A 26,130-nucleotide genomic window follows, 5' to 3' on the forward strand; every position below is an offset into this window, starting at 1 on the left:
AATCAATTCCAGTCTTCTGCTTGCCAGTCGGCACGTGTGCCGCCAATGTACTTCTCAGGGCTTGTGGGTCTTGCTATTGCTTACTTTAATGGGGAGGAGCTTGTTGTCACAAGTACTTACCCAGCGAGTTCACTAACTCTCCCCAAACATCCCTGACCTCACTATCACCTCAACTTGGCAGGTGGCAAGGTTTTCATGAGTCCCTTTTCTGAAAGTACGGGCACCGAGTCCTGCTTCAGACTGGAGTACAGAGCTGCTGCGTTGTCCCTCTGCCATGAGGCTCAACTCACCAGACAAAAGCACCGATTGCTGCCAAAGTCACTGACATATTTCCAGATCTGGAAGCATCCTGACTAATCATGTGGTGGTTGGAGGCTGAACATATATCCTAAGAACACGTGCTAACCATACATAGAATCCATTATCTTCCATGTCATTCCAAATTGTTTTAATGAAGTAATGCAAATCATTTAAAGAAAGAAATGTTTAATTTTAAATTCTGATTTATGCATAAAACTCATTTTTGTATCACAGTTAATTTTAGTACAAACTATGAAAATGTTAACACTGAGGTTTCCACAGAAATCTATTAAGATCCCTTAGAAAATTATTTAAAGAAACAACAGCTAGTCACTTACTGTTCTGAGATTAATACATAAAGGAAAAAATTTCACACATTTTACTGAAATTTTCAGTAAATAATTTTAGCCATAATACTTGTAAAATTAAAAATTCAAATGCTGTGTGTTCCTCTAAAGCAATTACAATCTGCAATGAAAATACTAAGCCGAAATCTTTTTGATCTATCAGAACAATTCTAGTTTTAAAAGCTGATTGAATTTGAGAACTTGAACAGAACAGTGGCGTCGAAACTGAGCTTAAATAAAGGTGGAGACGGTGAGGACAAACACTCTCAAGGCTGCGATGCAGAGAGAAAATGTGGAGGTAAAACATTCAGGGCCAGAACTATCACCTTAAAAAAATATCAGATCCCTCTTATATTAAAACATGAAAGGAATCAAAGACAGACAGTACTGAAGTTTTACACAAGCCTCTTGGTATTTCAATGCTGTTTATTGAGGAGTGAACGAGACCACTGCAGACATGCCAACGGTACTTCACATTCAAGGGCCGGACGTGGGGCAGGCTCCACACCGGGTCACTGCATGAGCCTTTGGGGAGGAACCAGCAGTGACATCAAGTGACAGCCTCATGCTGGTCACCAGTTGTTCTCAGCCGGTTGGCAGGCAAAGGCTTCTTACTGTCCCCCACACTCTCACTCCAATATACAATGAACACTAGGTTGTCTCCCAGTCTCTTTAGCACACATCTATGTGGATTAACTGATCTGAAAGTCGATCTCCTTACATTTCTGTAGGTGTAGGTCTACCGAGAAAAAGTAATCTTCTCCTCTGTCCCTTCACACGGTGGGCACAGCAATAGAAAAATACCCTGCAGTGCTACTGAGGGGCTTATGGGGACCTCTTCTGTGGGTCAGATTAAGATCCACGGCAGTTTACTCTGCACACAGGGCTGCTTTTCCTGTGGCTCCAGAAGAATGGCCTACACACAACACTACTTCTCTCTTGCTCAAAAACAAAACAAAGAAACCTAAACAAAAGGGTAAACGTTTATTTGGAGTTAGTTTTCTGGCAGGTGGTATTAAGGCCGGTCAGGCAGAGTTCAGGAGCTCCTGTATGGCGGCCTGCTGCTCTGGACTGAGCTGTGCTATGCATTCAGTCCACAATCCTCCAGAAGTCTGTACTTGGCGAACTACATTGGCCAGGCGCTTGGCACAGGGGTCTTCATGTTTAATGGCCTCATGCATTTCTCCTTCCGCAATTATGCCGAATATTTTGGGTAGATTGGTATTGTTTGGGCCAAGAACAATTGGGTGATTACTGACAAAAACAAAAAACAAAACCGCTTTACAAATGGAATTTGTAAAGATGAATTATTCCCGACCATATTTCACTTCCCTATTCTTTTGCACACAACAGTCATGTTCGTAGAGAATGAACGGCCCAATGTTTAGTAGACTCAGCAGGCCTGCAGTCTCTTCCTATGTAACTCAGGAAAAAACACTCATCTTTCAGAATTCTTTTTTAGGGCCAAACAAGAACTAAATGCTCAGTATTAAAACAATCTGCATTGTGTCAAACACAAACAAGTCCCAAGACAGTCTTGTTTCACGTCTGTAAACCCAGCTAAGAGGAGGCTGAGGGAGGTAGGACTGCCAAGGTTAGGTTGGGCAACTTAGTGAGACTTTGAGTCAAAGACCCTGGAGCATCTGCCAGCACACGCAAGCCTGCTGGTCTGTTTTCTGATGCACCACAGCTTCAGGAGGGTTACTTGTGTGTTTCAAGAGTGAACTAGGGATAAACTTCAGGCAGGCTTAATGGGATCTGAATGGAAGCCACGGGCAATCACTTCAGACCCAGGACAGCGCAGTCTGAGGGTGACATCACCTCGGTAGGGACACACACACAGTATGAATCTGAATCAAGTAGGCATGAAGGAATACCCTAAAAAATTCCAGGAATTCTGCTGGATTTATAAATGAATAAACTATACACTATAACTAAACATATAATTAACAGTGAAAGCCAAGATAAAAGTCATGGTTAAAGGCTGTGGAATAAGAAAGACACCAGGGAATTTCTTCGATCCTGACGTTTCTAAGGCCACTATGATGCTGCAGTTTAAATACCCAGGGCACAAAACAGAATTAGTGACATCACAGCTCAGGGCCAGATCCCAATGGCTGCCTGGTGGACTCCTCTTAGAGCAGATCTGTTAGCCTCCATTTTCTTCTTGAGACAGGTGATCTTGTTATGTAGGCAAGGATGGCCTTGAACTTTAGCCCTCTTGGCCCCTCAAGCTCCACGGTGCTGAGCTACCATACCTAGCTACCACTGACTCTTGCTCCACAGTAAATGTGGTGGGCAGCAAAACAGTTGATGGTAACTCTCCTAATAAATGCTAACATGATTCCACAAAGAACTCCAAGTTAGATTTTTATACAAGAGCTAAAGAGTGACGGGGCTAACATGCCTTACAGGCAAGCATTACTTCAAATATACATAACCCCTGACTGGCCAAGAGTGAGGTTCACCTTGTTTGAGTGACAAGGAAAGAGATAAAACCAGCTGGTTTTCGCGTACCTTTCAATCAGGTCGCACAGGTAACTGAAGGTCTGGACAGCTTCTTCTTTATCTTCGTGTAGTGGAAGCCAAGACAACCAGTGTGGTAAGACTTCTTCAACGTTTACACAGTCAGGCTTGAACTTCATGATTTTCCCCACCACAGAGATGCAGTTCTCTGTAGCGTTGACATTTTCTTTGGTCTTAGAATCTGCAGACTGAATAACTCTTACAAGCAGTGGGAGTGCTTCTAAAATAAAGACACAAAAACAGATCAGCTAGACCTCACGCTGATGCAGATGGACAGTCAATAATGCCCAAGTCTACGCTCTTGGATTCTCTGGACAGAGCTGTGATGGAAGGGACAGCGAGCACGGGCAGGAGCTGCAGAGCTACAGCGGAGAGCCTGCACGCCTGCAGTCTTCAGTTACTGCCGACACCCAAGGGCCTATGCTTAATACTGCGAGCCTCCACTCCATGCTTAGATTCTACTTCGCTCTCGTTCCCATCTCCATGAGAATAAGCACGATGCAGTTTGTGTTATAGATGGGGGAGGGGGAATAAAATCCAAAAGGAATTAAAAAACAAGATAGGGGTGTGTGGGTAGAGGAGAATAAAGCAGCAACCACAACAGAACGCTTACTGGCGTGGTGACACACACAAGCGGAACCCAATACCTGTACAGAAAGGGCGGTAGTTGTCTCCACCGTATTGTGCCATGATGCCAAGGCCATATGCCGCAGCTTGCCTGACTTCTGGGCTGTTGTCACACACATACTGGAGCATTGGCCTTAAGAAATATTCTGCATACTTAAATGAGGCTGGACTACAGTGTTCTATGACATCATCGAAGATACATAATCCCCACTGTCTGTCTGGCCATGGTCTATGTGGACACTAGAAGAGAGAGTCCCCTGTAAGTACTAAATACTGGTACAATAGATGTAAGCAATTCACTATGAACTACCTGCTTACAGACTATACCCAATACAGGAAATGGAAACAGGAACTTCTCACAGTGACAACATCAGAAGGGAACACACATTTAAAGTAACTTCACAATACAAGACTTATGTGATTTGTTACAGAATCCCACCTATGACCACGTATGCAGGAGGAACTGACAGGGAAGAGGTGCTCATACACTTACTTCTAAGAAAAGAGGTGGGGGTAGAGGGAGCAGTCAAGTACAGAGTACCGTGCAATCCCTGCTACCCAGGAGGTTAGGTCAAGAGATCACTCCAGTCTAGGAGTTACTGACCCTCCAACTGGGCCTGGTGGCAAAGGCCTGCAGACCCAGCTACCAACAAGAGGATCCCAAGTTTCACACCAGTCTGGGCTATGTAGCAAGACTATCTCAGAACAGAGTGGCAAGGTGATGTGTGTGCGTGTGTGTGTCTGTGTAGGAGGCAGGAGGAAGAGGGGCTGGCAACAGAGCCTGGCAGTAACGCCGTTGTTACAGGAAGACAGACACAGAGGGCAACGCACCAGACAGTTAACAAAGTATGAGGTGAGTGCAAGAGCGACATCACTACACACAGCAATCAGAGTTCCAGGTTAACACTTACAATCAGGTTGACAATCAATGGAAGCAGCTGTTCAAACCACGGCAACACCTTTTCTTTGTAGCTGCTGAATATCGAGTGTAAAATATCTGACACTTTGGTCAGAATATAGACATCATTATCATCCTAAAACAGAGGCAGAACACAGGCACACGGTTAGAAACCATCTCCGTGAGCAGCAGTAAACCTACAAACCCAGGAAATGACCATCTTCCCTTTAAGAGCCCTGAGAACCTGGGGCCGAAGGGACCTGCGGCCTGACTCCAGGCCACTGCCTGGAAAGGAGGCATTGAGAAGGCAATGCTGGGCTTGCTGGAGCGGCCTTGCCTGACTTACTTTTAGAAGAATGTCACCTTACTTTGGAGTGTGATGGTGGGGACACAGGGACAGGGCAATGCAGGTCTACGCACTGGAGGCGCGCGCGCACACACACACACACACACACACACACACACACACACACACTCACTCACTCTCTTGAGGGCTGGCTCTGCCCATCTTAACAGATTAGGATGGAGGAGATAACTAAGAAACATGGTAAAGAAAGCCACAGCCGAGCCTGCTAGTGAGGTAGCCTTCTGATCCCAAACACTTGGGAGGCAAGACTCAAATCTGGGCAACAAAACTTTAGGGGCTATCAGCCACCCAGGGGTAGAATGCTTGCCCACAGAGCACTGAGCCTCGGCCAGTCACCAGGCACTCTGGACACCAGTGAACATGGAAAAACACCATTAACCACATGGCATTCACAAACAACAGCTTTTAACCCATGGCATTTGATGTGTGAGATACTGGGGGGAAAGTTCATTTCAAAAGACTTGTTTTATAAACACCAGATTCTTCTGCTCAAAACACCAGATTCTATCAGAAGAGGGAAGATGAACAAGAAACTGAAGCATTTAAAAATATGTAAGATGCAAATGGCTACAACCGAGGTTCTGAAGGAAGAATTACCTCATCCTGTAGTGACTCCTCAACCTGCTCATCATAGTCTTCATCTTGTCTTTTAACTAAAACATACCCAAACACATGTTTTTAAGCGATCACATTGAGGCCAGTACTTTGCTCAGAAATGAAAAGTACTGAAAATTTACCTTGCCGCAATTCTTGGTTTTTGAAATGTTCTTCAAGTTTGGCTTTCAATATACCTCCCAGCTCCTCAAAGTGCTCGTTGTTCAGACATCCGTCTCCCATGACTTCTATGCACTGAGGGAAAGAAAACACCCGAGCTGTGAGAAATCGTAACGTCACCCCGAGACTAGGACCAATGACTCGGTGCACACTTCAGCAGGAACTTCCAACAGGAGTGGGACTCATGTGTCGTGCTGAGGGGTCAAAGCAAGAGACACCATCACTCCTACCACACCCATACACTTCTGGTACTGTTAGATGAAAGGGGGACAGGACTTAGGCCTTCACAGGACCTACACAAAAAGGCACAACATTGGCAGTTAGGAGCATCAGCCTTTCTTCTGTGATCCTGGAATGTACACCAACTGCTTGAAGTGACGGAAGCTACAACTTTCCAAGAATGATTTAAAGTCCCCTGTGTATCTCATCTCTCCCCCCCCCTCCCCGTAACCGTGCTCCCAGTGTGATCCCACAAAGTCCACCTCTCCTCCACCTGTTACAGTCCTCCCTGTCTGGTCTCCCTATTTCTCAAAAGCTTACTTCCTAAACAGCAAAAATATTTCAGAACAAAAAACTTCAACATTTTCAGCAAAAGATGATTGCTGTCTAATATATGGAAAACCCCTTTAACGCCCCCTAATCTGCTGAGCAGAGAATTACACAAACATGCCTTATGAAGTGGAGGGAGACAGACACTCCGGAAAACACTCACCTTCGCGAACGAGTGCATGATCTCCGAGAGCACGTCTGAGTCAGGCTCCGTGCCAATAGCTTTTATGAGCGCGTCACACATGAAGTGCCACATCTGCGTGAGGTACTCGGGGCCCCGGACTCGCGCACACTCCAGCAGAAGGGGCATGGACTCCGCGGCTGCCACTCGGACCCGTTCTGCCGTTAAGGAACTACACCACCAAGGGACCTCTTACATGCTAAGGAACACGTTAGCAGAGACTGGGGCAAGCCCGGCTTATCTAAGCTGGATGTTGGTGTTAATGTGGAGTGGGCACAAAACAGCCCAGGCTTCCCCAACCTGTGTCCACAGTAGTCTGTCCGCTAACAGAGTGAGGGGTCCTCTCACTGCTCTCCCCGTGTCCACAGCAGTCGTCTGTCTGCTCACGGAGTGAGGGGTCCTCTCACTGCTTCTCTGTGCAGCATGCAATGGAATCTGCAGCTTTCCTAAGAACTACTAAGGACTCCTATGCAGACCACCCTGGTTTCAACAGAAGTATACTTTTCTAGTATCATTAATAAAATAAAAAGCCCTGGTAACCCCCTCCTAAAAGCAATCTCCTAAAAGTTGGAGCGATAGCTCAGTTGATTAAAGTATTGGTTACTTTTACAGAGGACTGGGGTTCCGTGCCCCAAATTCACATGGTGATTCATAACCGTCCCTAACTCCAGCTCTAGGGAATCTAATGTCTTCTTCTGACCTCCCCAGGCACCAGCACACATGGCCACATTCATTCAATTTTAAATATAAAACAAATAAGTTTAAAAAAAAAAATTCTACACCACCAAGGAACCTCTTACATGCTAAGGAACACGTTAGTAGAGACTGGGGGCAAGCCCGGCTTATCTAAGCTGGATGTCTAAGTGGTTCAGAGCACTGGCCTTCAGAACCCCCAGTTTTGACTCTCAGCACCCACACGGAGGCTCACAACAATCTGTTAACTCCAGTTCTAGGGGATCTGATGCCACCGGCTGGCCTCTTCTGGATAAGCACACACGCAGTGCACAGAAGCACCCACTCGTAAAGGTGACTACTTCCTCCTCTGCACGAATGACAGGGACCTGCTGGCACACCACTCTGTGGAGGACACCAGATAGATAGAAAAAGGGCTTTCGGGTTGGTGTGGTTTTCTTTTGCCTACTTTATCCATTAATTAGCCTATCAGGAACTCGAGGATGAGGACATGTATTGCACATTTACCAAAAGGCCCTCAGCAATGTTACAGTGGTGTGATAGAGGAGTCTCTCAGATACACCAGGAGGTATCCAACAAGTACTGTGGACATCTGCTCATAAAATGTCAGTCGGTGCAGTTCTCATAAAGGTCACTGGAAGCTGACTCTGTCTTTCATGCCTTTGGTAAAAGGTGAAAGAAATGGAGGCACATGGAGGGCAGAAGCAGAGAGCTGACTACAGCAAAGGAGCAGTGATGAGATCACAGTTCAGGTCACAGCACTACAGCCTATGACATCCACACGGGCTTTACACTCAACACTACAGCCTACTACATCCAGACTCTTTACACTCAACACTACAGCCTACTACATCCAGACTCTCTACACTCAACACTACAGCCTACAACATCCAGACTCTTTACACTCAGCACTACGGCCTACTACATCCAGACTCTTTACACTCAGCACTACAGCCTACTACATCCACACTCTACACTCAGCACTACAGCCTACTACATGTAGGATGAAGGATATCATCGTGGAAGTAAAACTTGAGCAGAGGGACCATCAGTTTGACAACCTGTTCAGTGTACTCCACAAAACCTTCCTTTAACTCCTTAGCATAGCAAACCTGGAAGAGAAGAAATCAAGGCCCCTTGTTATAGGGTTTCAAAAGGATAACACTGATCCTCTGACCATGTTGTTTTACACAACTGAAACCAGACTAGCTTAGCTTTTCTTTTAATACCATAAGCACATTACTGTTAATTTATTCCACTGATATTCTCAGCCACCTACTATAGAATTGCCCAAAATAGACAAAATCCACAAAATTCCTTCATTCCCAAACATGGGGATGGCTCTGGGTGCAAGCACTTGCTATGCAAGGCTAATGACTGAGGTCCTCTTAGATTGTATGGTGGAAAGAAAAGATTATTACAGTATCATACCAACATCTGGCAAGCAGTTGACTTTTCTTCTAGTCCTGCAGTTTTAATACCAAAACTTTGCTGATCTCCGAGGTTCACAAATTCCCAACCATCATCATCACTCATATTCTCCATGTCCTGGGTGTCGAGAAGGGCTACTTCGGGCTTAATCGAAGCGGTCTTCATCAGCGGCCCCATGACCACAGGAAGGTACTGCTGGAACTCTTTCCCAAGGATTTTGCACATTCTGGCCCATGCGGAGATCATGTAAGAGATCTGGGAGGAAATTCCAAACAGGCTGTAAGGCAATGGTAACTAAGACAGCTAGAGCTGCTTTTCCATCTTGAGGAAACACAGACTCATGGACATACTACTGAAACCCAGCACACCACCCCATGTTTAACGCCAGCATAAGGAACAGGCTTCATGACGTCGTCTTCTTGCTGTCCAGTGGTGGCCCTTCACTTCCCCCAGGCCTGCTGCCTGTACCCTTCTACCAACAGTGCACCCTCCATTCCTGTCATCTCTTCTAACTTAGTAAAATCCTGTTTGGCACTTATTGTCACCACCCACTGGGATGCTGACACACAGCCAGGCTGGTTCTGTTTCTCCTTGCTACTGTTACTAGAGATATGGCAAACATGGATGTATGAATTATCTATGACATGAAGTCCTTTGGGTATATGCCCAGGAGGAGCATATAGGTAGGTCAGGTCATATAGCAATATAGCAGCGCTATTTTTTTTCCCTTCTTTTTTTGAGACAGGGTCTCACTGGGTAGCCCTGGCTTCCCTGGAACCCTTTATGTAGACTACTCTGCCCTGCCTCCCAGTGCTGGGGTTAACGTCAGGGCATGAGTAACCATGACAGATTTTCAGACAGAGTTTCTCTGTTCAGTCCTGGCTGTCCTAGAACTCAGAGGTCTGCTTGTCTCTGCCTGAGTTCTGGGATTAGTGTGCCACTACTGCCTGCCCAAGCTTAGTCTTTTCAGAAACCTTCACGCTTATTTCCATAGTGGCCGCACCATTTACCATTCCCAAAATGAGTGAGGAAGGACTCCCAACTCTCCACATCCTCGAGGCTACTGTAATCTAGCAGGCTGTCATTTTCTTGAATGACAACCACTCTGCCCGGGAGTAGAAATGAAATGAACTAGTGTTAACTGTCAAGCCCATCCGCACTCCACAATTCCAGTAAGCACAGCCATGGTTCTTACACCTTCCTCAGTTCCTCACGGTCCCTGAGCTGTCTACTATGTATCTGCAGGCTCCCACTCAGTGGAGAAAGGAAGAGGGGTGCTGTGCCTTTGCACATGGTGCTCTCCAGTCAAGGAAGCCAGTGTAGGTCATTCAGTGCCACATCAGATAGACACTGGCCATGCCACTATGGTAATGTAAGTACCACTGAGAAACACAAGAAAGCTTTCCAAAGGGGGAGACTGTGACTCAACCAGGAGTGTGCACACAGGTGTGTGAATATACACCTGCTCACATGGGTGTGGAGAGCGGTCACGTGTGCACTGAGGGCTGAGACTGCCGGGTTTTCGTGCCTCTTCCAATAACGGGAATAAGTCAATGGCAAATGGCCAAGAGACAGCCAACAGAAAAATTTCAGTGAAGTAGTTGAGAAAGATCTGAGTCCTAAGTCTGTAGGAGAATCTACAGCACAATCAAAAGCAACAAACCCGAGATCAGAGAAGTCAGGAGCAACCAACAAAGGAGAAGCCTGGCTCCAGAACAGGCTGTGGCAGTGTCTTTGCGACCAGAGACTAAATTAAGAGCGTCTGCATGAAGCTGTCACTCATTTAAAAACTACAAACAATTGGGCTAGAAATAGGGCTCAGTGGTTAAGAGCACTTGCTGTTCTTGCAGAAGACCTGGGTTCAATTCTCAGCACCCACATGGTGACTCACAACTTTCAACAGGCTTGCACAAAGTGCATATGCATATGTACAGACAAAATACGTAACACAAAACACACAAACACAAAGCCAACCAACCAACCACCACACACTGTATGAGGCATTCAGTGCCCTGCTCACCTGAGGGTCGTCGTCTTCCATGTCACTGAAGTCTGTCTGGGTCTTCAGCAAGAGCTGCATCACATCTGAAGCATCCTGCATGAACTAGAATACGAGGGAAAACATCTGTGTTATCAATGCATATCCCAGAGACACACTTATTCTTGCCACTCAATTTTGCTTCTTCTATAATAATAGAAAGGCAAAGCAGTAACTGTTGCCCCCCCATACTCCCTAAAACCACAGACACCAAACAAACCTGTACTCAGGGCCAGCCAAGATGGGTCCGTAGAAGCTTGCAGCCAAGCCTGACAACCTGAGTTCAATCCTCAAGAGTCCACAGGATGGAAGGAGAACACTGACCCCAAAAGTTTGCCTCTGACCTTCATATGCATGTTATGATATTCCCCCATCCACCCCAAAAAATAAAGATTAATTTAAAAAAAATCTATATGTTCCTTTTAGATTAGTTTTGCAGATAAAATTATTCAGAAAAATTCTTATCTGTATTATATAATTAGCATAACGTTCTTTTTAAGAAAGCATTACTTCAAGCAAGAAAATTCTAATGGCATTAAAATTTAATTTACAGATAATGTTATTTCAAAAAGTAAAATTTAATTCAAATCTAGGGAGAAAATTTTAGATCGCTTTATAGAAGCCACTGCATAAAGATTTTGTATGATTTCTATTTGACTACAGCTTTGGCAATCTTCACTGTAATCAATCACACAGTGTTTAAAGTCAGATATGCAGAATATGAGACACAATGTCTGATTGGGCTGAGTCCCTTAGAGAACAACCCACAAGGTAAGTAATGCTATGGGCTTTGGAATGGTTAAGACAGTAAGTGAGAAGGACGAGGTGGTGTGGTGCGGACATGCCCAGAATCCCAGGACTCAGGTCCGAGGTCAGACTGTACTTGGGTCATGTTAAGTGCACACAGCCTTCCCGTCTTATGGTAGCTGACTTTGGACTGCCAAGCAACTGGCTTGTTTCTCAGCACATGTGTAAGCTAAACAAACCATATGGGTATGGCCTCTAAATAACTCATGACACAGGCTGCACTGTGGAAGGGAACAGGCCAAGAATCCTTAATAGTGAGCTGGGCCACGGTGGTGCACACCTTTAATCCCAGCACTCGGGAGGCAGAGGCAGGTGGAGCTCTGAGTTTGAGGCCAGACTGGTTTACAGAGTGCCAGGATAGCCAGTATACACAGAGAAATTGTCTTAAAAAATAAACCAACAGGGCTGGAGAGATGGCTCAGTGGTTAAGAGCATTGCCTGCTCTTCCAAAGGTCCTGAGTTCAATTCCCAGCAACCACATGGTGGCTCACAACCATCTGTAATGGTCTGGTGCCCTCTTCTGGCCTGCAGGCATACACACAGATAGACTACTGTATACATAATGAATAAATAAATATCAAAAAAAAAAAATAAACCAACAAACAAGAAAGAATCCCTAATAGAATAACAAACAAAAGGGCTGGAGAGATGGCTCAGTGGTTAAGAGCACTGCCTGCTCTTCCAGAGGTCCTGAGTTCAATTCCCAGCAACCACATGATGGCTCACAACCATCTGTAATGAGATCTGGCGCCCTCTTCTGGCGTGCGGGCATACATGGAGGCAGAATGTTGTATACATAATAAATAAATAATAAAATCTTTAAAAAAAAAAAGAATAACAAACAAAAACAATCCAGCATTCAGAGAGAACCATTGCCAGCCAATCTAACAACACAGACCACCCACCTTCTTCTCCACAGCCAGGCTGATCTAAGAGACCACCCACCTTCTCCCTGGCCAGGCTGATCTAACAGAGACCACCCACCTTCTCCTTCCCCACGGCCAGGCCGATGAGGCTGACACACTCGATCGTCTTCCCCCTCAGGAGCCTCAGCTCCTTCTGGACTGCATTCTCCACGATGTGCTTCAGGGACGGCATGAACAGGTCATAGTAGGGAACGAACTTCTCTTCTGCGGTATCTGCAACTGATGCGATGGACGTCACAACCTGCTCCAGGACTAACTTGGTGCCTTTCTGGATCAGCTGCAGGAAGACACGAGTCACTTCAGCAACTTCAGATGTCGGGGTCACAGCAGACAGAAGCCAGCTTTCCCTCACTGAGTTAAGTATTCTATTTTGTGCTGCCCTACTGTGTCACTGAGAAAAACTGTGAGACTATTCTACCATCCCATCCTAGAGCTGCAGCAACTGCACCAGGCCCATTCCTTATTGTTCTGATCCCTTCAGGGAAGGCTTGCTTTTCCTCCTCCACGTTTCTTTCTTGAAGAAAAATGACATTCTGCTTGCACCAGAGACCTAACCAGAGAGCTCACCCTGTCTACTGGCAATATTCTACGGCAGGTCTCGAGAGTCCCTTTATTTCTCTTGTCAATGGCAACAGTCTTTCTCCTAGGCCACCCCCAGTACCTCTGAACACGGTCCTCCTCCGAGTACCCCTTAACTAACTCTTCAGCAGTCTTTATATATGCCCAGCACGTGGGCCCTCTGGGGACCGACAAGGCCGCTCATCTTCGCACTCAAGTTCTATCCACACCCACTTCCAAAGCCATGTTGGATCTATTTATTACTGGTTTTAGCAGCAGTTTGTTCATCAGCACTGAAGCTTCATCTTTCTCCCACCTTCGTATCTGTCCGATGTGATCTGACACGGATCCTCTGCTAAGGCTGCTGAGACTGACTCTTCCCATACCTGCTCTCTAACCTGTCGCCCCGCGTGCACGCTGCCACCTATGGTGGGCGTGTCACAGGTAGTCCATTCTAAGTACAAAAGTTGAATTGTGTGACCTTGTGTGACAGTGAGTTCAGGTCTGCTGAGCCCAACAGAGGAAAGGAGTCCTTTATTTTCTAGGCTTAGCATTCATTCTCTCTTAGGACAGGGTCAATGGTGCCTTGTACTTGTCATTTTCTTGCTCTAGTCTCCCAGGTGCTGGCATTCCAGCCCACCTCTTCTAGCCTGCCCGCCTGCCTCACGGCCAACAGCAGGCAGCAATGCCGTCTCCGCTGTTCTCACGCTGTAGCAGCCACTCCCATAATCCTAGAGAGTGTGAGGCGGGCGCCTGAAGACCAGAAATTACTGTTGGCCACAGAAGCTAACTTGAGGCCATCCTGGACTTGATTCAGTGATGCAAAAACAAACAAAATCATAAGAAAAAAAGGGCATTGTGGTCCAAATGTTTGCCATTTCTGGCACTCTGGTTAGTCACCATTTTCTCTCTGCGCCCCAACCCAAATTCACACATTGATTAAACTTTAGTACTTACCAATGCCTCTACCAAACCAAAAGTACTTCATGGAGAACACCCTGGAGTGCCTTCCTCGAATGCTAGCTCTCTGCCCCGTGGTCTTGTTGGAAGCCCTGTCTCAGGTCTTACCCGTTTAGGTAATCTCATCTCATCTCACGTGAAGAGGCTCTGACGATCTGGAGACTTACCTCCTGAAGTTTGAGGACCATAATTGAATGCAGGTGCTTCACCAGGTTATCCAAGTACGGGATGAGCAGCGACTTGGGACAGTCTTCAGTGAAATTAATGAGAGCAGCCGCCGCATGGGCCTGCACCCTTTGGTTGCCTTGATCTTCCATGGTTTGAAGCAAAGCTGCAATCACCTAGAAAATGGAAAGTGTTTTGAGATGCGAGCCCTCCCTTCAAAGGGTAGCTAAGGACTTGTTACATACCTTCTCATGGAATTTCTTTTGAAAACCAGGTGCAAAATCTGTAGCCATCTGACCCACAGCGTTGCAGGCTGCATACCGGACTCTTGGGTGCTGGAACATGGCCCCGTGTTAGTAATGGCCACATTACTTAGTTTCAACAGGACACTAAACAAGGTTTGTACAATACTTATTGGTACTTACAGGATCCTGGAGAAAAAGCAAGACAAAGTTCACAATCTCATTCAAAATTCCCTCCATTTGCTGATGGCATCCTTCTCCGATGGCAGATAAGGCCATCAATCCTGCATGCCGGTACTTCCAGTCAGCTGTGGAAAAGAATTAAACACAAAACAACAGTAATTAGACACTCATTCTAATTCTGGTATACACAAGTGTAAAAAATTATTTGTACTTGGAAAAAAATATTAAAATCTTTCCTATGGCCACACCACCCTGAAGGAGCCCCGTCTTGTTTGTCTTCAGAGACTAAGCAGGGCTGGGCCTCCTTAGAACAATGTCACATACATATATAAATCAGAGAAAGGGACTTTGGCCTAACTGGCTGCTTCTCTTTCCTACTGCCACTGTCAGCCTGGAACTGGCCACCATCCCACCTCACTCTAGCTAATGCTGGGAAGACAGGTATACCATGGCGCCCACCTTACTGTCTGACTTCTCCTGGGGTGGGGCTACAGCTTCCTCAGTGGTAGAATGCTTACACACCAGACAGAGGCTCTGGGTTCCAGCTCAGAGACCAAATAAACAGAAATGCAAAACAATGCAAAAACAATTTTTCCTACAAGATTCACTGTAAACAACAAACACTGGGACTTCCATGTAACGAGCTGCCATGTTTACTAGCTAAGAGACTCCAAGGGGAAAGATACTCTTTCTCCAAAAATTGCTATTGGATAAATCTTATTGTATTCTAGCAGTAATAATGGCTAGCTGCTTTTTGGTTAACAGAACATTAACTCAGCACTGTTTATTTTAGTGGACCCGCATGCTTGTTTCTGGGGTTTATTAAATACGAAACGTAGCTGGGCACTGTGGTACACAACTTCAATCCCAGCCTCCCAGAGGCAGAAATGGGATCAGGAATTTAATTAGCCAGCCTTAGCTATACCAAGGCCTATCTCAAAGATACAATGATGGTCCAACAAGATGGTTCACCTGCCACCAAGCCCAATCGACCTAAGTTCGGTTCCTTGAGCCCACGATGGAAGAAAAGACTCCCACTAAAGTGCCCTTTGTGCTTACATAGGAGGCACATACTCACCCAAAAAAGAATTAACCATCTGATACTTAACTAAGTGGAATTGAATTTTAAAAACTATTGAGCAATGGAGGACAGGGAAGCTGTACAACAATTTAATACACGGTATAACTACATCAGTAAGTGCTGTATATGCTAAGTGCTCTCTACCCTAAGACACACCTCTGGTCCATTTCTAAACACTCCTGTTCATTACATTATACAATACAGGCTTATGTAGCTTCAAATCTTTTGTAGAAGAAAGTAAGGTACACATAAATAGTACGATTATAGCAATGCTGAGGATGGTTCAGTGCCAAAGAACCCCTAAGTTCTTTCTCAAGTGGTTTTACAAGGTCAAACCTATTTCCATATCTTTTTGCTCTCCCTTTGAGAAACAAAATACAACGTTCTAGAGATTATGTGTGAAACCTGATGACCAGACAGCTATGGTAAGGAACAAGAGAACTCACCTAAAGTATTTAAGAGTATTCACGTAAATGCAGTAATTTCTGCAACTCTCCCTTTGCTTTATTAAGTCATTCTTTACAATAATAGTATTTCTAGCAAGGCCTAGTGTTGAATCCTTTACTTCCAGAGGCAGAGGGATTACTCTAAATTCAAGGTCAATCAGCCTGGTCTACTAGCAAGATCCAGGCTTGTCAGGAGTGCACAGTAAGACCCTAACTCAAACACACAGTTATTTCCTTGAATAGATAAGGAGTGTGCTACCACCTCCAACTTGGTTAAATATAGTGACAGTGTGGTCAGGTGTCCTTTCATCCTAGCGCCCAGGAGGCAGAGATAGGCAGATCTGAGTTCCAAGCCAGCCAGGGATTCACAGCTAGACCCTAGCTCCTTAAATAAAACAGTTTAGGGTTGGAACTAGCAGATGGCTAAGTGAGTCAAAGGTGCCAGGCCCGATAACCTGAGCTTGAACCTGGCATACATGATGGAGAGAACCTCCACACACAATAGTGCGCATGTGCAGGTACACTATGTACACACTCAGTTCATCTAAGTACAGGTTGGGAGAGGTCGAGGATCACATCGTTTAACGGCTTTAAGGGTGTGTTTTTTTTTTTTTTTTTAGGATCTATAATTTCTCTCCCTGTGTTATGTTACTAATTCTAGAGGTAAACTTTGAGACAGTCTTATTATATAGTTTAATTTGGCAATGAACTTAAGAGGTCCTAACAGGTTCCCAGCTCCTGTAAAGATATTCTTTAGCTTTAGACTGGGAAGAATCTCATCAGTAGAATATAATTAGGTTAAGCATTCCATGAACAAGCAGATTAACTCAACAGTACACTGTCAGAGACTGTCTAAGCTTTAGAGGGCACATCACCACGGCACCATCTGAGCACAGGGAGCTTACGGTTTTGAAGCATCTGCATAATGTGTTCCTTGATCATTGGCAAAACAAGCTTTCCACCAAGTCCACAGGCCATCCGGTCCAAGGCACTCTCTCCAGCAACTGCATTGCTAAACACACAGCAAAACAATGTGTTCAACACCAATAGAATAAGCACAAAAAAGTACAGAATCAATACTTCTAAACATGTTATCAGACCAAAGCTGAGAAGAATTAAGCCTTTGTATGTAAAATTGTGAGCAAAAAATCCTTTAGGTAGCGAAGGCAAAACTCAGGTAAATAAAAACTTTGTGTGCTAAATTGGGGATGGATGCTGAGGCACTGTGTGCACAAGGTAAGCATCCGAGGCTGACCTGTGCACCTCTAGCCGTCTATTTTTAGTGCTCATTTTTCAAGATTTAAGCAAAAGCAACTGAGGAAAGTCGTGTTTCTCTCTTCCTAAAAACACATTCAGCTCACCTGCGGCAGAGGGCAAACAACTAAGCAGGAGTGAGACTCGGGCTCCACGGAGGTCTCGGGTATTCCCAGGATGCACACCACTAACAGACCACAGGGACACTCCTCCCACAAGCTCTCAATGTGGGGCACTACACATTTTCAACACATGCATGCAAGTGCTGTGGAATATTGTTTTAGCTGGGTAAAGGTGTGTTACAGTTGTTTATGATGCATTTGTATAATGATGTAAGGTCATGCTTTTGTTTATGCTGCATTTGTCTCAGCTTGCCTGCATAAGGCACATGAACGGCCAACATGCTATACAGTAGAGGGCTAGGCAAGGCTGGTGGGCAGAGAATAAATAGGAGAAATCTAGGTTTGGAAATGAGGAACAAGAAAAGGAGGAAAGAATGAGAGTGATGCCTGGGGCTAGAAGCAAACACTAAAAGAAGTGAAATTAAGATATATGGAAGAAAAGGTAAAAAGCCCCAAGGCAAAGGGTAGGTAAAGAGAAAACAGGTTAAGTTAAAAGAGTTAGCCAATTCAAAACTAAGTTTCTGTACAGACACGAGAGAGAGAGAGAGAGAGAGAGAGAGAGAGAGAGAGAGAGAGAGAGAGAGAGAGAGAGAGAGAAAGAATCTTATGGAGCCGGGTGTTGGTGGAGCACCCATTAATCCCAGGTGGAGCTCTGTGAGTTTGAGGCCAGCCTGGTCCACAAGAGCTAGTTCCAAGACAGGCTCCAAAGCTACAGAGAAACGTCATCTTGAAAAACCAAACCAAACCAACAACAACAAAAAACAAACAGAAACAAAAATAAAAAAACAATCTTATCATTTCTAGAAAAAGCAGTTTGGTGGTGCCAGGCTTTTCTCCCAGGATAAAAGCGGGTGGATCTCTGAGACTGAGGCCACTACAGAGTTCCAGGACAGCCAGAACTATAAAGAGAATCCCTATCTCGAAAACAAATAAACAAGAATAATTTTTTTAAAAGTTGGGTGGTGGTGGCACATCCCAGCACTTGGGAGGCAGAGGCAGGCGGATCTCTGTGAGTTCAACACCAGCCTGGTCTATAGAGTAAATTCCAGGATAAGGAAACACTGTCACAAAAAGCCAAAACCAATTTTACAAAGTAGTTTCTTAAATCAACGGAACCTCAGTGCTGCTCATAGCGCAGGTAGAGGCCAGCAGCAACACGTCAGACACTGAGAGCAACAGGCCGAGCCTTGGTGCTGCTTCCCAGCCATGCTCCTAACACATGTGAGTCAGACGTGCGGAGCTCCGCTTCTGTTAAATTGGCAGCTTATACTGAATGATGAACTAGAAAGAACAAGAAAAATGGCTATGTGACCCTGAACAAATCTCGCAGCACTGACTTCCCATTTTAGTCTGACTTCGCCCTATGAATCTGTATTCTTGGTGGCATCCAAAGCCAAAATAAATCACGGCAAATCTGGTCACCCCTGCATCACTACGAAATTAACCTTAACTTATAATGGGAACTATGGCACTTCCTGGGGAATTCTGCTGAAAGTATTGTAAGTGAGCACTAGCTTTATTACAACACCTAGACCTCCAACCCCACCCCACCCCTCCCCACCCCCTCAATCTTAAACTTAATTCTTGAAGAGAAGCCCAGACCAATACAAATACTTCTGTTGCCATGGATATTTTTCATGATGAAAAAATAGGTTTTTTTAAAACTTCTATTTACTAGTTTTCTGAAAACCCATTAAAAATGTAAACTTTATTAACACAAACACAAACAAACGGCAATTCTTTACTCAGCTGCAGCAAGGAGAGAAAAAGAACTAGGCCTAGCCTCAGAGCCCCCAGGCCTCACTCTGAGCCTCCTCCAGCCCAGGGTGTGGTGTGCTTACCTATCGAAGTCATCATCTTCTAGCTCATCAGCATTTGCCCAGTCCTCGTCGTCTTCTAGATCAACCATCATGGCCAGCATCTGAGGAACTAAAGTCAAGAATTTGTAGATCAAGACTGAACTTTAATTTTAAATGAGACTGACTTTCTCCAGGGGAACACATTTCCAGCCATCCCTCCATAAACACAGGTTTCACATGCTTGTGTGTAAGCAAACTCAGTCGGGAACGCTCATGATGAGCTGGAGAGACAGCTGGGGGAGAGGTGTTTGACCAGTGACAGTGCGGTTGTCCAGGTAGTGCTTTAGCTAAGAGGACACAAAAGGGCTGGCCATGCAGCTGTCCCACGGAGGCCAAGTGCCTGTGAGTGTTGTAAATCACTTTTGTGACTACCACGGTACAACAGCATGCGTCCGCAAAATAGGTTTGGTTTTGCCCTCCAATTTTAACTTTTGGCAATAACTGTTTTAATTCTTTTTTTGATTTTTTTTTGTTTTGTTTTGTTTTTCAAGACAGGGTTTCTCTGTCCGGAAACTAGTTCTTGTAGACCAGGCTGGCCTCAAACTCACAGAGATCTGCCTGTCTCTGCCTCTGTTGGGGTTAAAGGCGTGCGCTATCACTGCCTAGCTAATTCTTTTATTATTTTTTTTTAAGAGGCTGTAAGGATAATCAAACTCTCGTGGGAACTTCCCCAGTTCACAGACGGAAGTTGAAGAGACTTGTGCTCCTAGCTCCCTCCCTTTCCACCATCATCATCATCAACTCTTAAGACATACTTCATAGTCATTCTTGTTTGTATTGAGACTTAGCAGTGCTAAGCCAGAATCTTGTCTTATGAATTTCTATTTCTAGAAATTAAAGCTTTTTTGTTTGTTTATTTAGCTTATGGTTTTGTTAATGTTGAGAGAGGGTCTCAGGTAGACCAGGTAGGCCTGCAATATGCTAGTCTTGAACATTGTCTTTTGACAGATGGTTGATCAAAATTTTTTCTTAGAATTTGCAAATATAGCAATGTCTGTATTTCTAAATCTTACTCCCATTAAACATTTACTTATAAAACCTATCCATATTTAGGCCTTTCATCAACCCTGAACTTTTTTTTAAAGCATATCTGAGGTTGAGATTTTTCTTCTACAAACAGTTGTCCCAGTGAATTATCTCCCAGGTCAGAGCCACGGCCTCTGCTCTTCCTGTCTCACCCACTGGCTCCTCCACCTCCAGCAACAAACCCTACATTCAACTCCAGTCCAGTGCATCAAAGACCTCAACACAAAACCAACCACACTGGACCTCACAGAAGAGAAAGTGGGAAGTATACTTGAATGCATTGGCACATAAGACTGCTTCCTAAATATAATCCCAGTAGCACAGAGTAGACACTGAGTGAAACAATTAATAAATAGATGGGAACTCCTGAAACTGAGAAGCTTCTATAAAGCCAAGGACAGGGTCAACAAGACAAAACGACAGCCTACCGAAAGGGTATACCAACCCCACATCGGACAGAGGGCTGATCTCCAAAATATACAAGGAACTCAAGAAACTTGACATCAAAAGGAGAAATAATTCAACAACAACAACAACAAAATGGGGTACAGAGCAAACTCAACAGACGAATCTCAAATGGCTGAAAGACACTTAAGGAAATGCTCAACATCCCTAGCCATCAGAGAAATCTTACACCTGTGAGAATAGCCAAGATCAAAAACACTGATGACAATTTATGTTGGAAAGGATGTGGGGTAAGGGGAACACTTCTGCATTGTTGGTGGGAGTGCAAACTTGTACTGCCCTTTGGAAATCAGCATGGCAATTTCTCAGAAAATTAGAAATCAATCTACCTCAAGACTTAGCAATATCACTGGTGGGTATATACCCAAAAGATTCTCAATCATACCACAAGGACATGTGCTCAACTATGTTCATAGCAGCATTATTTCTAATAACCAGAACCTGGGAACAACCTCAATGCCCCTCAAATAAAGAATGGATATGGAAAATGTGGTACACTTACATGATGGAGTACTATACAACAGAAAAAATAATGATATCTTGAAATTTGCAGTCAAATGGATGGATCTAGAAAAAAAACATTTTGAGGCCTGGCTGTGGTGGCGCACACCTTTAATCCCAGGGAGGCAGAGGCAGGCCAGGCGGATCTCTGGGAGTTCAAGGCCAGCCTGGTCTACAAAAGCTAGTTCCAGGACAGGCTCCAAAACCACAGAGAAACCCTGTCTGGGGGGGGGGGGGGGAACCATTTTGAGCGAGGTAACCTAAACCCAGAAAGACAAATATCATATGTACACATTCGTAAGCAGCTTTTAGACATAAAGCAAAGAAACAAAGCCACCTACAATTCACAATCCCAGAGAACCTAGACAACAATGAGGACTCTAAGAGAGACATATGGATCTAACAGGAAGGAGAAAAAGATAAGATCTCCTGAGTAAATTAGGAGCATGGGGGTCATGGGTGAGGGTCGAAGGGAGGGAGGAGGAAGGGAGTGGAGCAGAGAAAAATGCATAGCCCAATAAAAACAATAAAAAGATTTAAAGTGAAAAAAAAATAAATCATTTATGTTCATCTAAACCTGGCTACTCACGACTGTGTTCCTCCAAGTACCTCTGATCAGGTCTATCAGCATGGGCTGTTAGAATTCTAAGACAGTGCAGTGTTCAGATTGACCTGAGGACGGTTCGTCTTGGAATGGTGACCGACTGGTTCTCATCCTCTAAGGGATTATCTCTAATTGCGTTTAGTGTTCTCACAGCAGTGACCAGGATCAGTTCTGACACCACATAACCACCTGAGTATGTTACTGCCACACTTCATCTGGAATTGTCAATACAAACACTAACAATGAGGTTCTTTCCTTGTTCCTACAAGTTTTTAAAACTCATCAACCAGTGTAGAAACTGCAAACGTCTCAGGTACAGTTACTTCCTGAGTCTAACTTATGAAGAAAGGACCAGGCTGTCTCTAGCAAGACGATATCCATAGCATAACTACGGACATGTGTGCCTCTCCTGTGAGGCTGCAGCCCTCCCTCGTCACTGTGCTGCGGTCCTGCCTTCCAGTTTGCTGTCACGCCTGCCCTCTCTGCACTGCCTTTCACTCTAGCAGCTGTGGAGATGATTTGAGAATGCCATTTTAATTTTAACACCAGGATTCAGGGATCTGTAAAGTCCTAAAGGCAGATCCGCAAGATTAGGTTCATGCAAACCTGAACAGAATACTCCCCAGATCCATCTAATCTTCAACACAGTCTCATATTCTGAATAAATCTGAGAAACCACACAAACCCTAGCAAATTTACTCAACATTTTTGCCTCGTTACTGAAGTATTTGGAGAGTTTTGACTTACTAGTCTGCGCAATAATATTGGTATGCTTTCTTAACATGGCAGCTGCGGTCTCAGACAGGGTCACAATCACTTCGAGGGCAAGTTGGCGCTGCATATTGTTGAGGTTGGTGTCTCCACACAACTACAAAGACAAATTTGTACACATTCAGTAGTTCAGACAATCACTCACGTCTACCAACATTTATTGAGGGTTTAACTTGCCTTCAGACTTAGCTGTAGAGTTGCTTCTAAATGAGGACGCAAATACTTTGGAACAGTGTCTGCTATCTCCACAAGAGACTTGAGGACCGAGTCATCGTTCTGGTAGCACGAGTCATTGACAGCCTAAATGACAAGACAGAAAGCACGGTATGAAAGGACGCCTCATCAGCCACAACATTTTTGGGAAGCACTAAGTATTTGACCAATGCAATTACGCAAATACAAATATTCCAACTGGAGTCAAAAGGATAGCTTTTCAGGAATGTTAGGCACATTCACAAAATAGACTGAAGCCCAAGTCATGGGAAAAGCAAACCAAAATCATAAGAGAACAGCATCTTCACTGTGTAAAAAGGCTTTACAACCATAAGACACTGGTTGGGACTTGTGGAGTTTTCTCAAAACACAAAACCAAAAACCACAACACTAGTACTACCCCATTACAGTCTAGCAACCCTACCACTAGGCATGCGTGTGTGTGTGCATGTATATATAAAGAAATTAAGCATCAGTGTGATTAAGATGTGGCTCATAATCCTAGCACAGTGGAGACAGAAGCAGGAGGATAAAGAGTTCAAAGGCAGCTACAGCTACAGAGACCTCATCTTTAAAAATCAACAAACTACTGGAGGACTGTGCCTGAGGAGGGATGCCTAGGATGCCCTCTGCAGATTGCTGTCTGCACTGCAGAGGTTACTGTAGCAAGACAACTGCGAGGCAGCACTTCTTCAAGTGCACCAGATCACACAGGGTCACATGCAAATTCAACAGCATTTAACCTGCAGGGAGTACACTACTATCCGTAGGCTCACATATATGGAGGCCAGAGGTCAACAGCGGGCATCTTCCCTTATCACTTCCAGACTGGTCATCCAGTGACCCCACAGCTCCACCTTCTCAGGGACACTGTGGTGCATTTTCCCGGCTGAGCCTTCTGCCCTGGCCCCGTCAAGGAATCTTACCAACCATAAAAGCAAAGTGGTGCTTGATTTATCAACATTACTTTTTTGTTGGTTTTGGTTTTTCGAGACAGGGCTTCAACAGTGTTGGCTATCCTGACTAGGTCTTGTAGACATGGTTGGCCTTGAACTCGTACTTGAACAGGTGCTGGGATTAAAGGTGTGAGCCACCAACTGGCCCCATCAACTCCATCTGTAAAATTTTTGCTCTGGGCACTGTTCACAGACTAAGCACTTGTTGGGACACATACATGGCATTTAAGACCTGCACTCACTTTGTGTGTCACATCACGATTTCCTTTTAGGGTGACATCATCTATTTGCTAAAATACAGGAGCTTGGTACTGGACAAGACTGAGAATCACAGTGATTTGTGACTGAGGTTGGGGCAGCCTTAGAACAGTAACTTGTCACAAGGAGCTAACAATGCAAACTAATCACAAGCTTGATAGTTTATGTGTGGCCGAGCCAGCAAGCATTCCTTCTGTAGTCCTGATATTCTCACTTCCAGGACGGCGCTCTGGAAAAGGCACTCTTTCCACCTTAGCTTCTTCTTGTACTCATAGGCCATCTGGTAATTCAGGAAGGAGTTTATACTACCTCCACAACAGAAAATGCTGCAGTTATTACGGACTAAAGAAGTCTTTTAGGGGTTGGTGATGTAGTTCAACTAGTGCTTGTCTAGTATGCAGGGAGGCCCTGTCCCACCCTCACTCCTCATACAACCAGTGTAAACTCCAGGAGTCAGGGTGATCAGATGTTCAAAGTTATCCTTGACTATCTAGCAAGTAAGAGGCACATAGAATCTACCTTGGATTCTCCCTCAAAAAACAAAATCATAAAATCCCCGAGGAACAATCAACAACAATCCAAAAGATTTGAGTCTGAGGTAAAGCTAGGCTCAGCAGGTAAGGACTGGATCCCCATTTTCCCTCTGATGCCCACACACCAGAGTGCTCGCTACTGTTGCTAATGCCAGCACTACAGGCAATAAACACTGACTGAAGAAACGAAACAACAAACTATACAACTAATGAAGACTGAATCTCTTGGAAACCCACATGAGGCAGGATTGTCTGTTTGAAGGTGTTCTCTTACCTGTAAGAACCCAGGTAGCAGGTCTGCAAAGTGTTTGAACAGAGCGACATTATGCTCGTTGGCTAGTATGAAGGCGGCTGTAGCTCTGGCCGACAACGTCCGGATCTAAAACGGAGGTGGAAAGAGGTTACAGATGAGAACACGTGTCAGACTCAAGCTGAACCGTCAGTGAACCCAGCATTCACATTTTTAAGGTACAAAAGTAAAATTGGGGCTTGGGGTGCTGGCAAGATGGCTAAGGGGGTAACTGTTTGCAGCACAAGCCTGGTCCCCAACACAAACGTGGAAGGAAAAAAAAATCAACTCCTCAAAGGTGCCCCCTTCTTATTGGTGCGGGCATGCCAATACTCACACACCCACAGGAGTAAACAAAACTGAGAAGAAGGGGAAGAAAAGTGGAGACAGCCTTTACTGCACTAACTCAGTGCACAACCGTGGGAGTGAACGCTTTACCGAAGGATGCTCTTGATCTTGCATACACTGAACTAACATCCGCTTGATGACATCCAAATAGTGCTGCTGTTGGTTCCCAAAAATCCCAGGAAAGTTCCTAAAGAGATTCAAATAAGCCTTTAAAACCTAGCATATCTTCGCAGTGTGGACTAAACCCATTAAACCGTGTCAGAGTGCCTGCACACACTCTAAGTGGCCTTCTCTCGGCACCCAATGAACAACATGGTGGTTGAGGCTGCACATTCCAGGGCCCTGTGCTCGATTTATCCTTTCACCCATCTCTCTGACCTCCTAGTCTTGGGGACCCAGGGCATGTAAGCTGTTCTACTTTACACTTAGCAAACACTAAATGAAACATTTTTACTCATTCTGGATAAGGTAAACTCACAACTACAGCAGTCATGTTGGGGTGTATTTAAACAGACAGCAATGTAACAGCAGAGCAGTCAGTCACCAAATGCTGAGCTCTAACCACTGCTTCTCCACACAGTTTATTATAAAACATGACCACAAAGACCCAGGAAACAGTTTCCAAGCATTCCATCAAAATATCTTTACCAAAGTGCTTTCCCCAAAGTTACAGTTGGTCCTGTGTTCAAATGAATGAGTGGAAAGATCCAGAATTGTCAGAAACACACAACTGCCAAGTGTAACATGGCAGCTGTTTCTCCTTCAAACTTGTTTCTGAAACAAATACAACTTAAGAAATTATTTCAACTCTCAAAGCTGCTGGGCTAAAAAC

The 26,130-nt window shown here is 44.8% G+C and overlaps 1 protein-coding gene across 2 annotated transcripts in view; it reads right to left on the bottom strand.

The window, feature by feature from the left end:
• Positions 1-1,035: 1,035 nt before the first annotated feature.
• The window catches only part of Ipo5 (importin 5), a 47,534-nt gene continuing 22,439 nt past the window's right edge, over positions 1,036-26,130 (bottom strand). For both annotated transcript variants that reach the window (XM_050150374.1, XM_050150372.1), the window contains 20 exons: positions 25,389-25,485; positions 24,936-25,040; positions 22,879-23,001; positions 22,678-22,798; positions 19,317-19,404; positions 17,005-17,111; positions 14,573-14,697; positions 14,393-14,482; positions 14,150-14,323; positions 12,523-12,741; positions 10,714-10,797; positions 8,694-8,948; positions 8,278-8,374; positions 6,552-6,724; positions 5,803-5,914; positions 5,663-5,718; positions 4,712-4,834; positions 3,821-4,040; positions 3,165-3,393; positions 1,036-1,901 (listed from right to left, as the gene is read on the bottom strand). In XM_050150374.1, the coding sequence (XP_050006331.1) occupies positions 1,673-1,901; positions 3,165-3,393; positions 3,821-4,040; positions 4,712-4,834; positions 5,663-5,718; positions 5,803-5,914; positions 6,552-6,724; positions 8,278-8,374; positions 8,694-8,948; positions 10,714-10,797; positions 12,523-12,741; positions 14,150-14,323; positions 14,393-14,482; positions 14,573-14,697; positions 17,005-17,111; positions 19,317-19,404; positions 22,678-22,798; positions 22,879-23,001; positions 24,936-25,040; positions 25,389-25,485 (2,827 nt within the window). In that variant the 3' untranslated portion in view covers positions 1,036-1,672. The remainder of the gene's footprint in view (positions 1,902-3,164; positions 3,394-3,820; positions 4,041-4,711; positions 4,835-5,662; positions 5,719-5,802; positions 5,915-6,551; positions 6,725-8,277; positions 8,375-8,693; positions 8,949-10,713; positions 10,798-12,522; positions 12,742-14,149; positions 14,324-14,392; positions 14,483-14,572; positions 14,698-17,004; positions 17,112-19,316; positions 19,405-22,677; positions 22,799-22,878; positions 23,002-24,935; positions 25,041-25,388; positions 25,486-26,130) is intronic.

Source organism: Alexandromys fortis, unplaced genomic scaffold (assembly GCF_014885135.2).
Source record: "Alexandromys fortis isolate MF-2015 unplaced genomic scaffold, M_Fortis_MF-2015_v1.1 scaffold_66, whole genome shotgun sequence".
Lineage (NCBI taxonomy): Eukaryota > Metazoa > Chordata > Mammalia > Rodentia > Cricetidae > Alexandromys > Alexandromys fortis.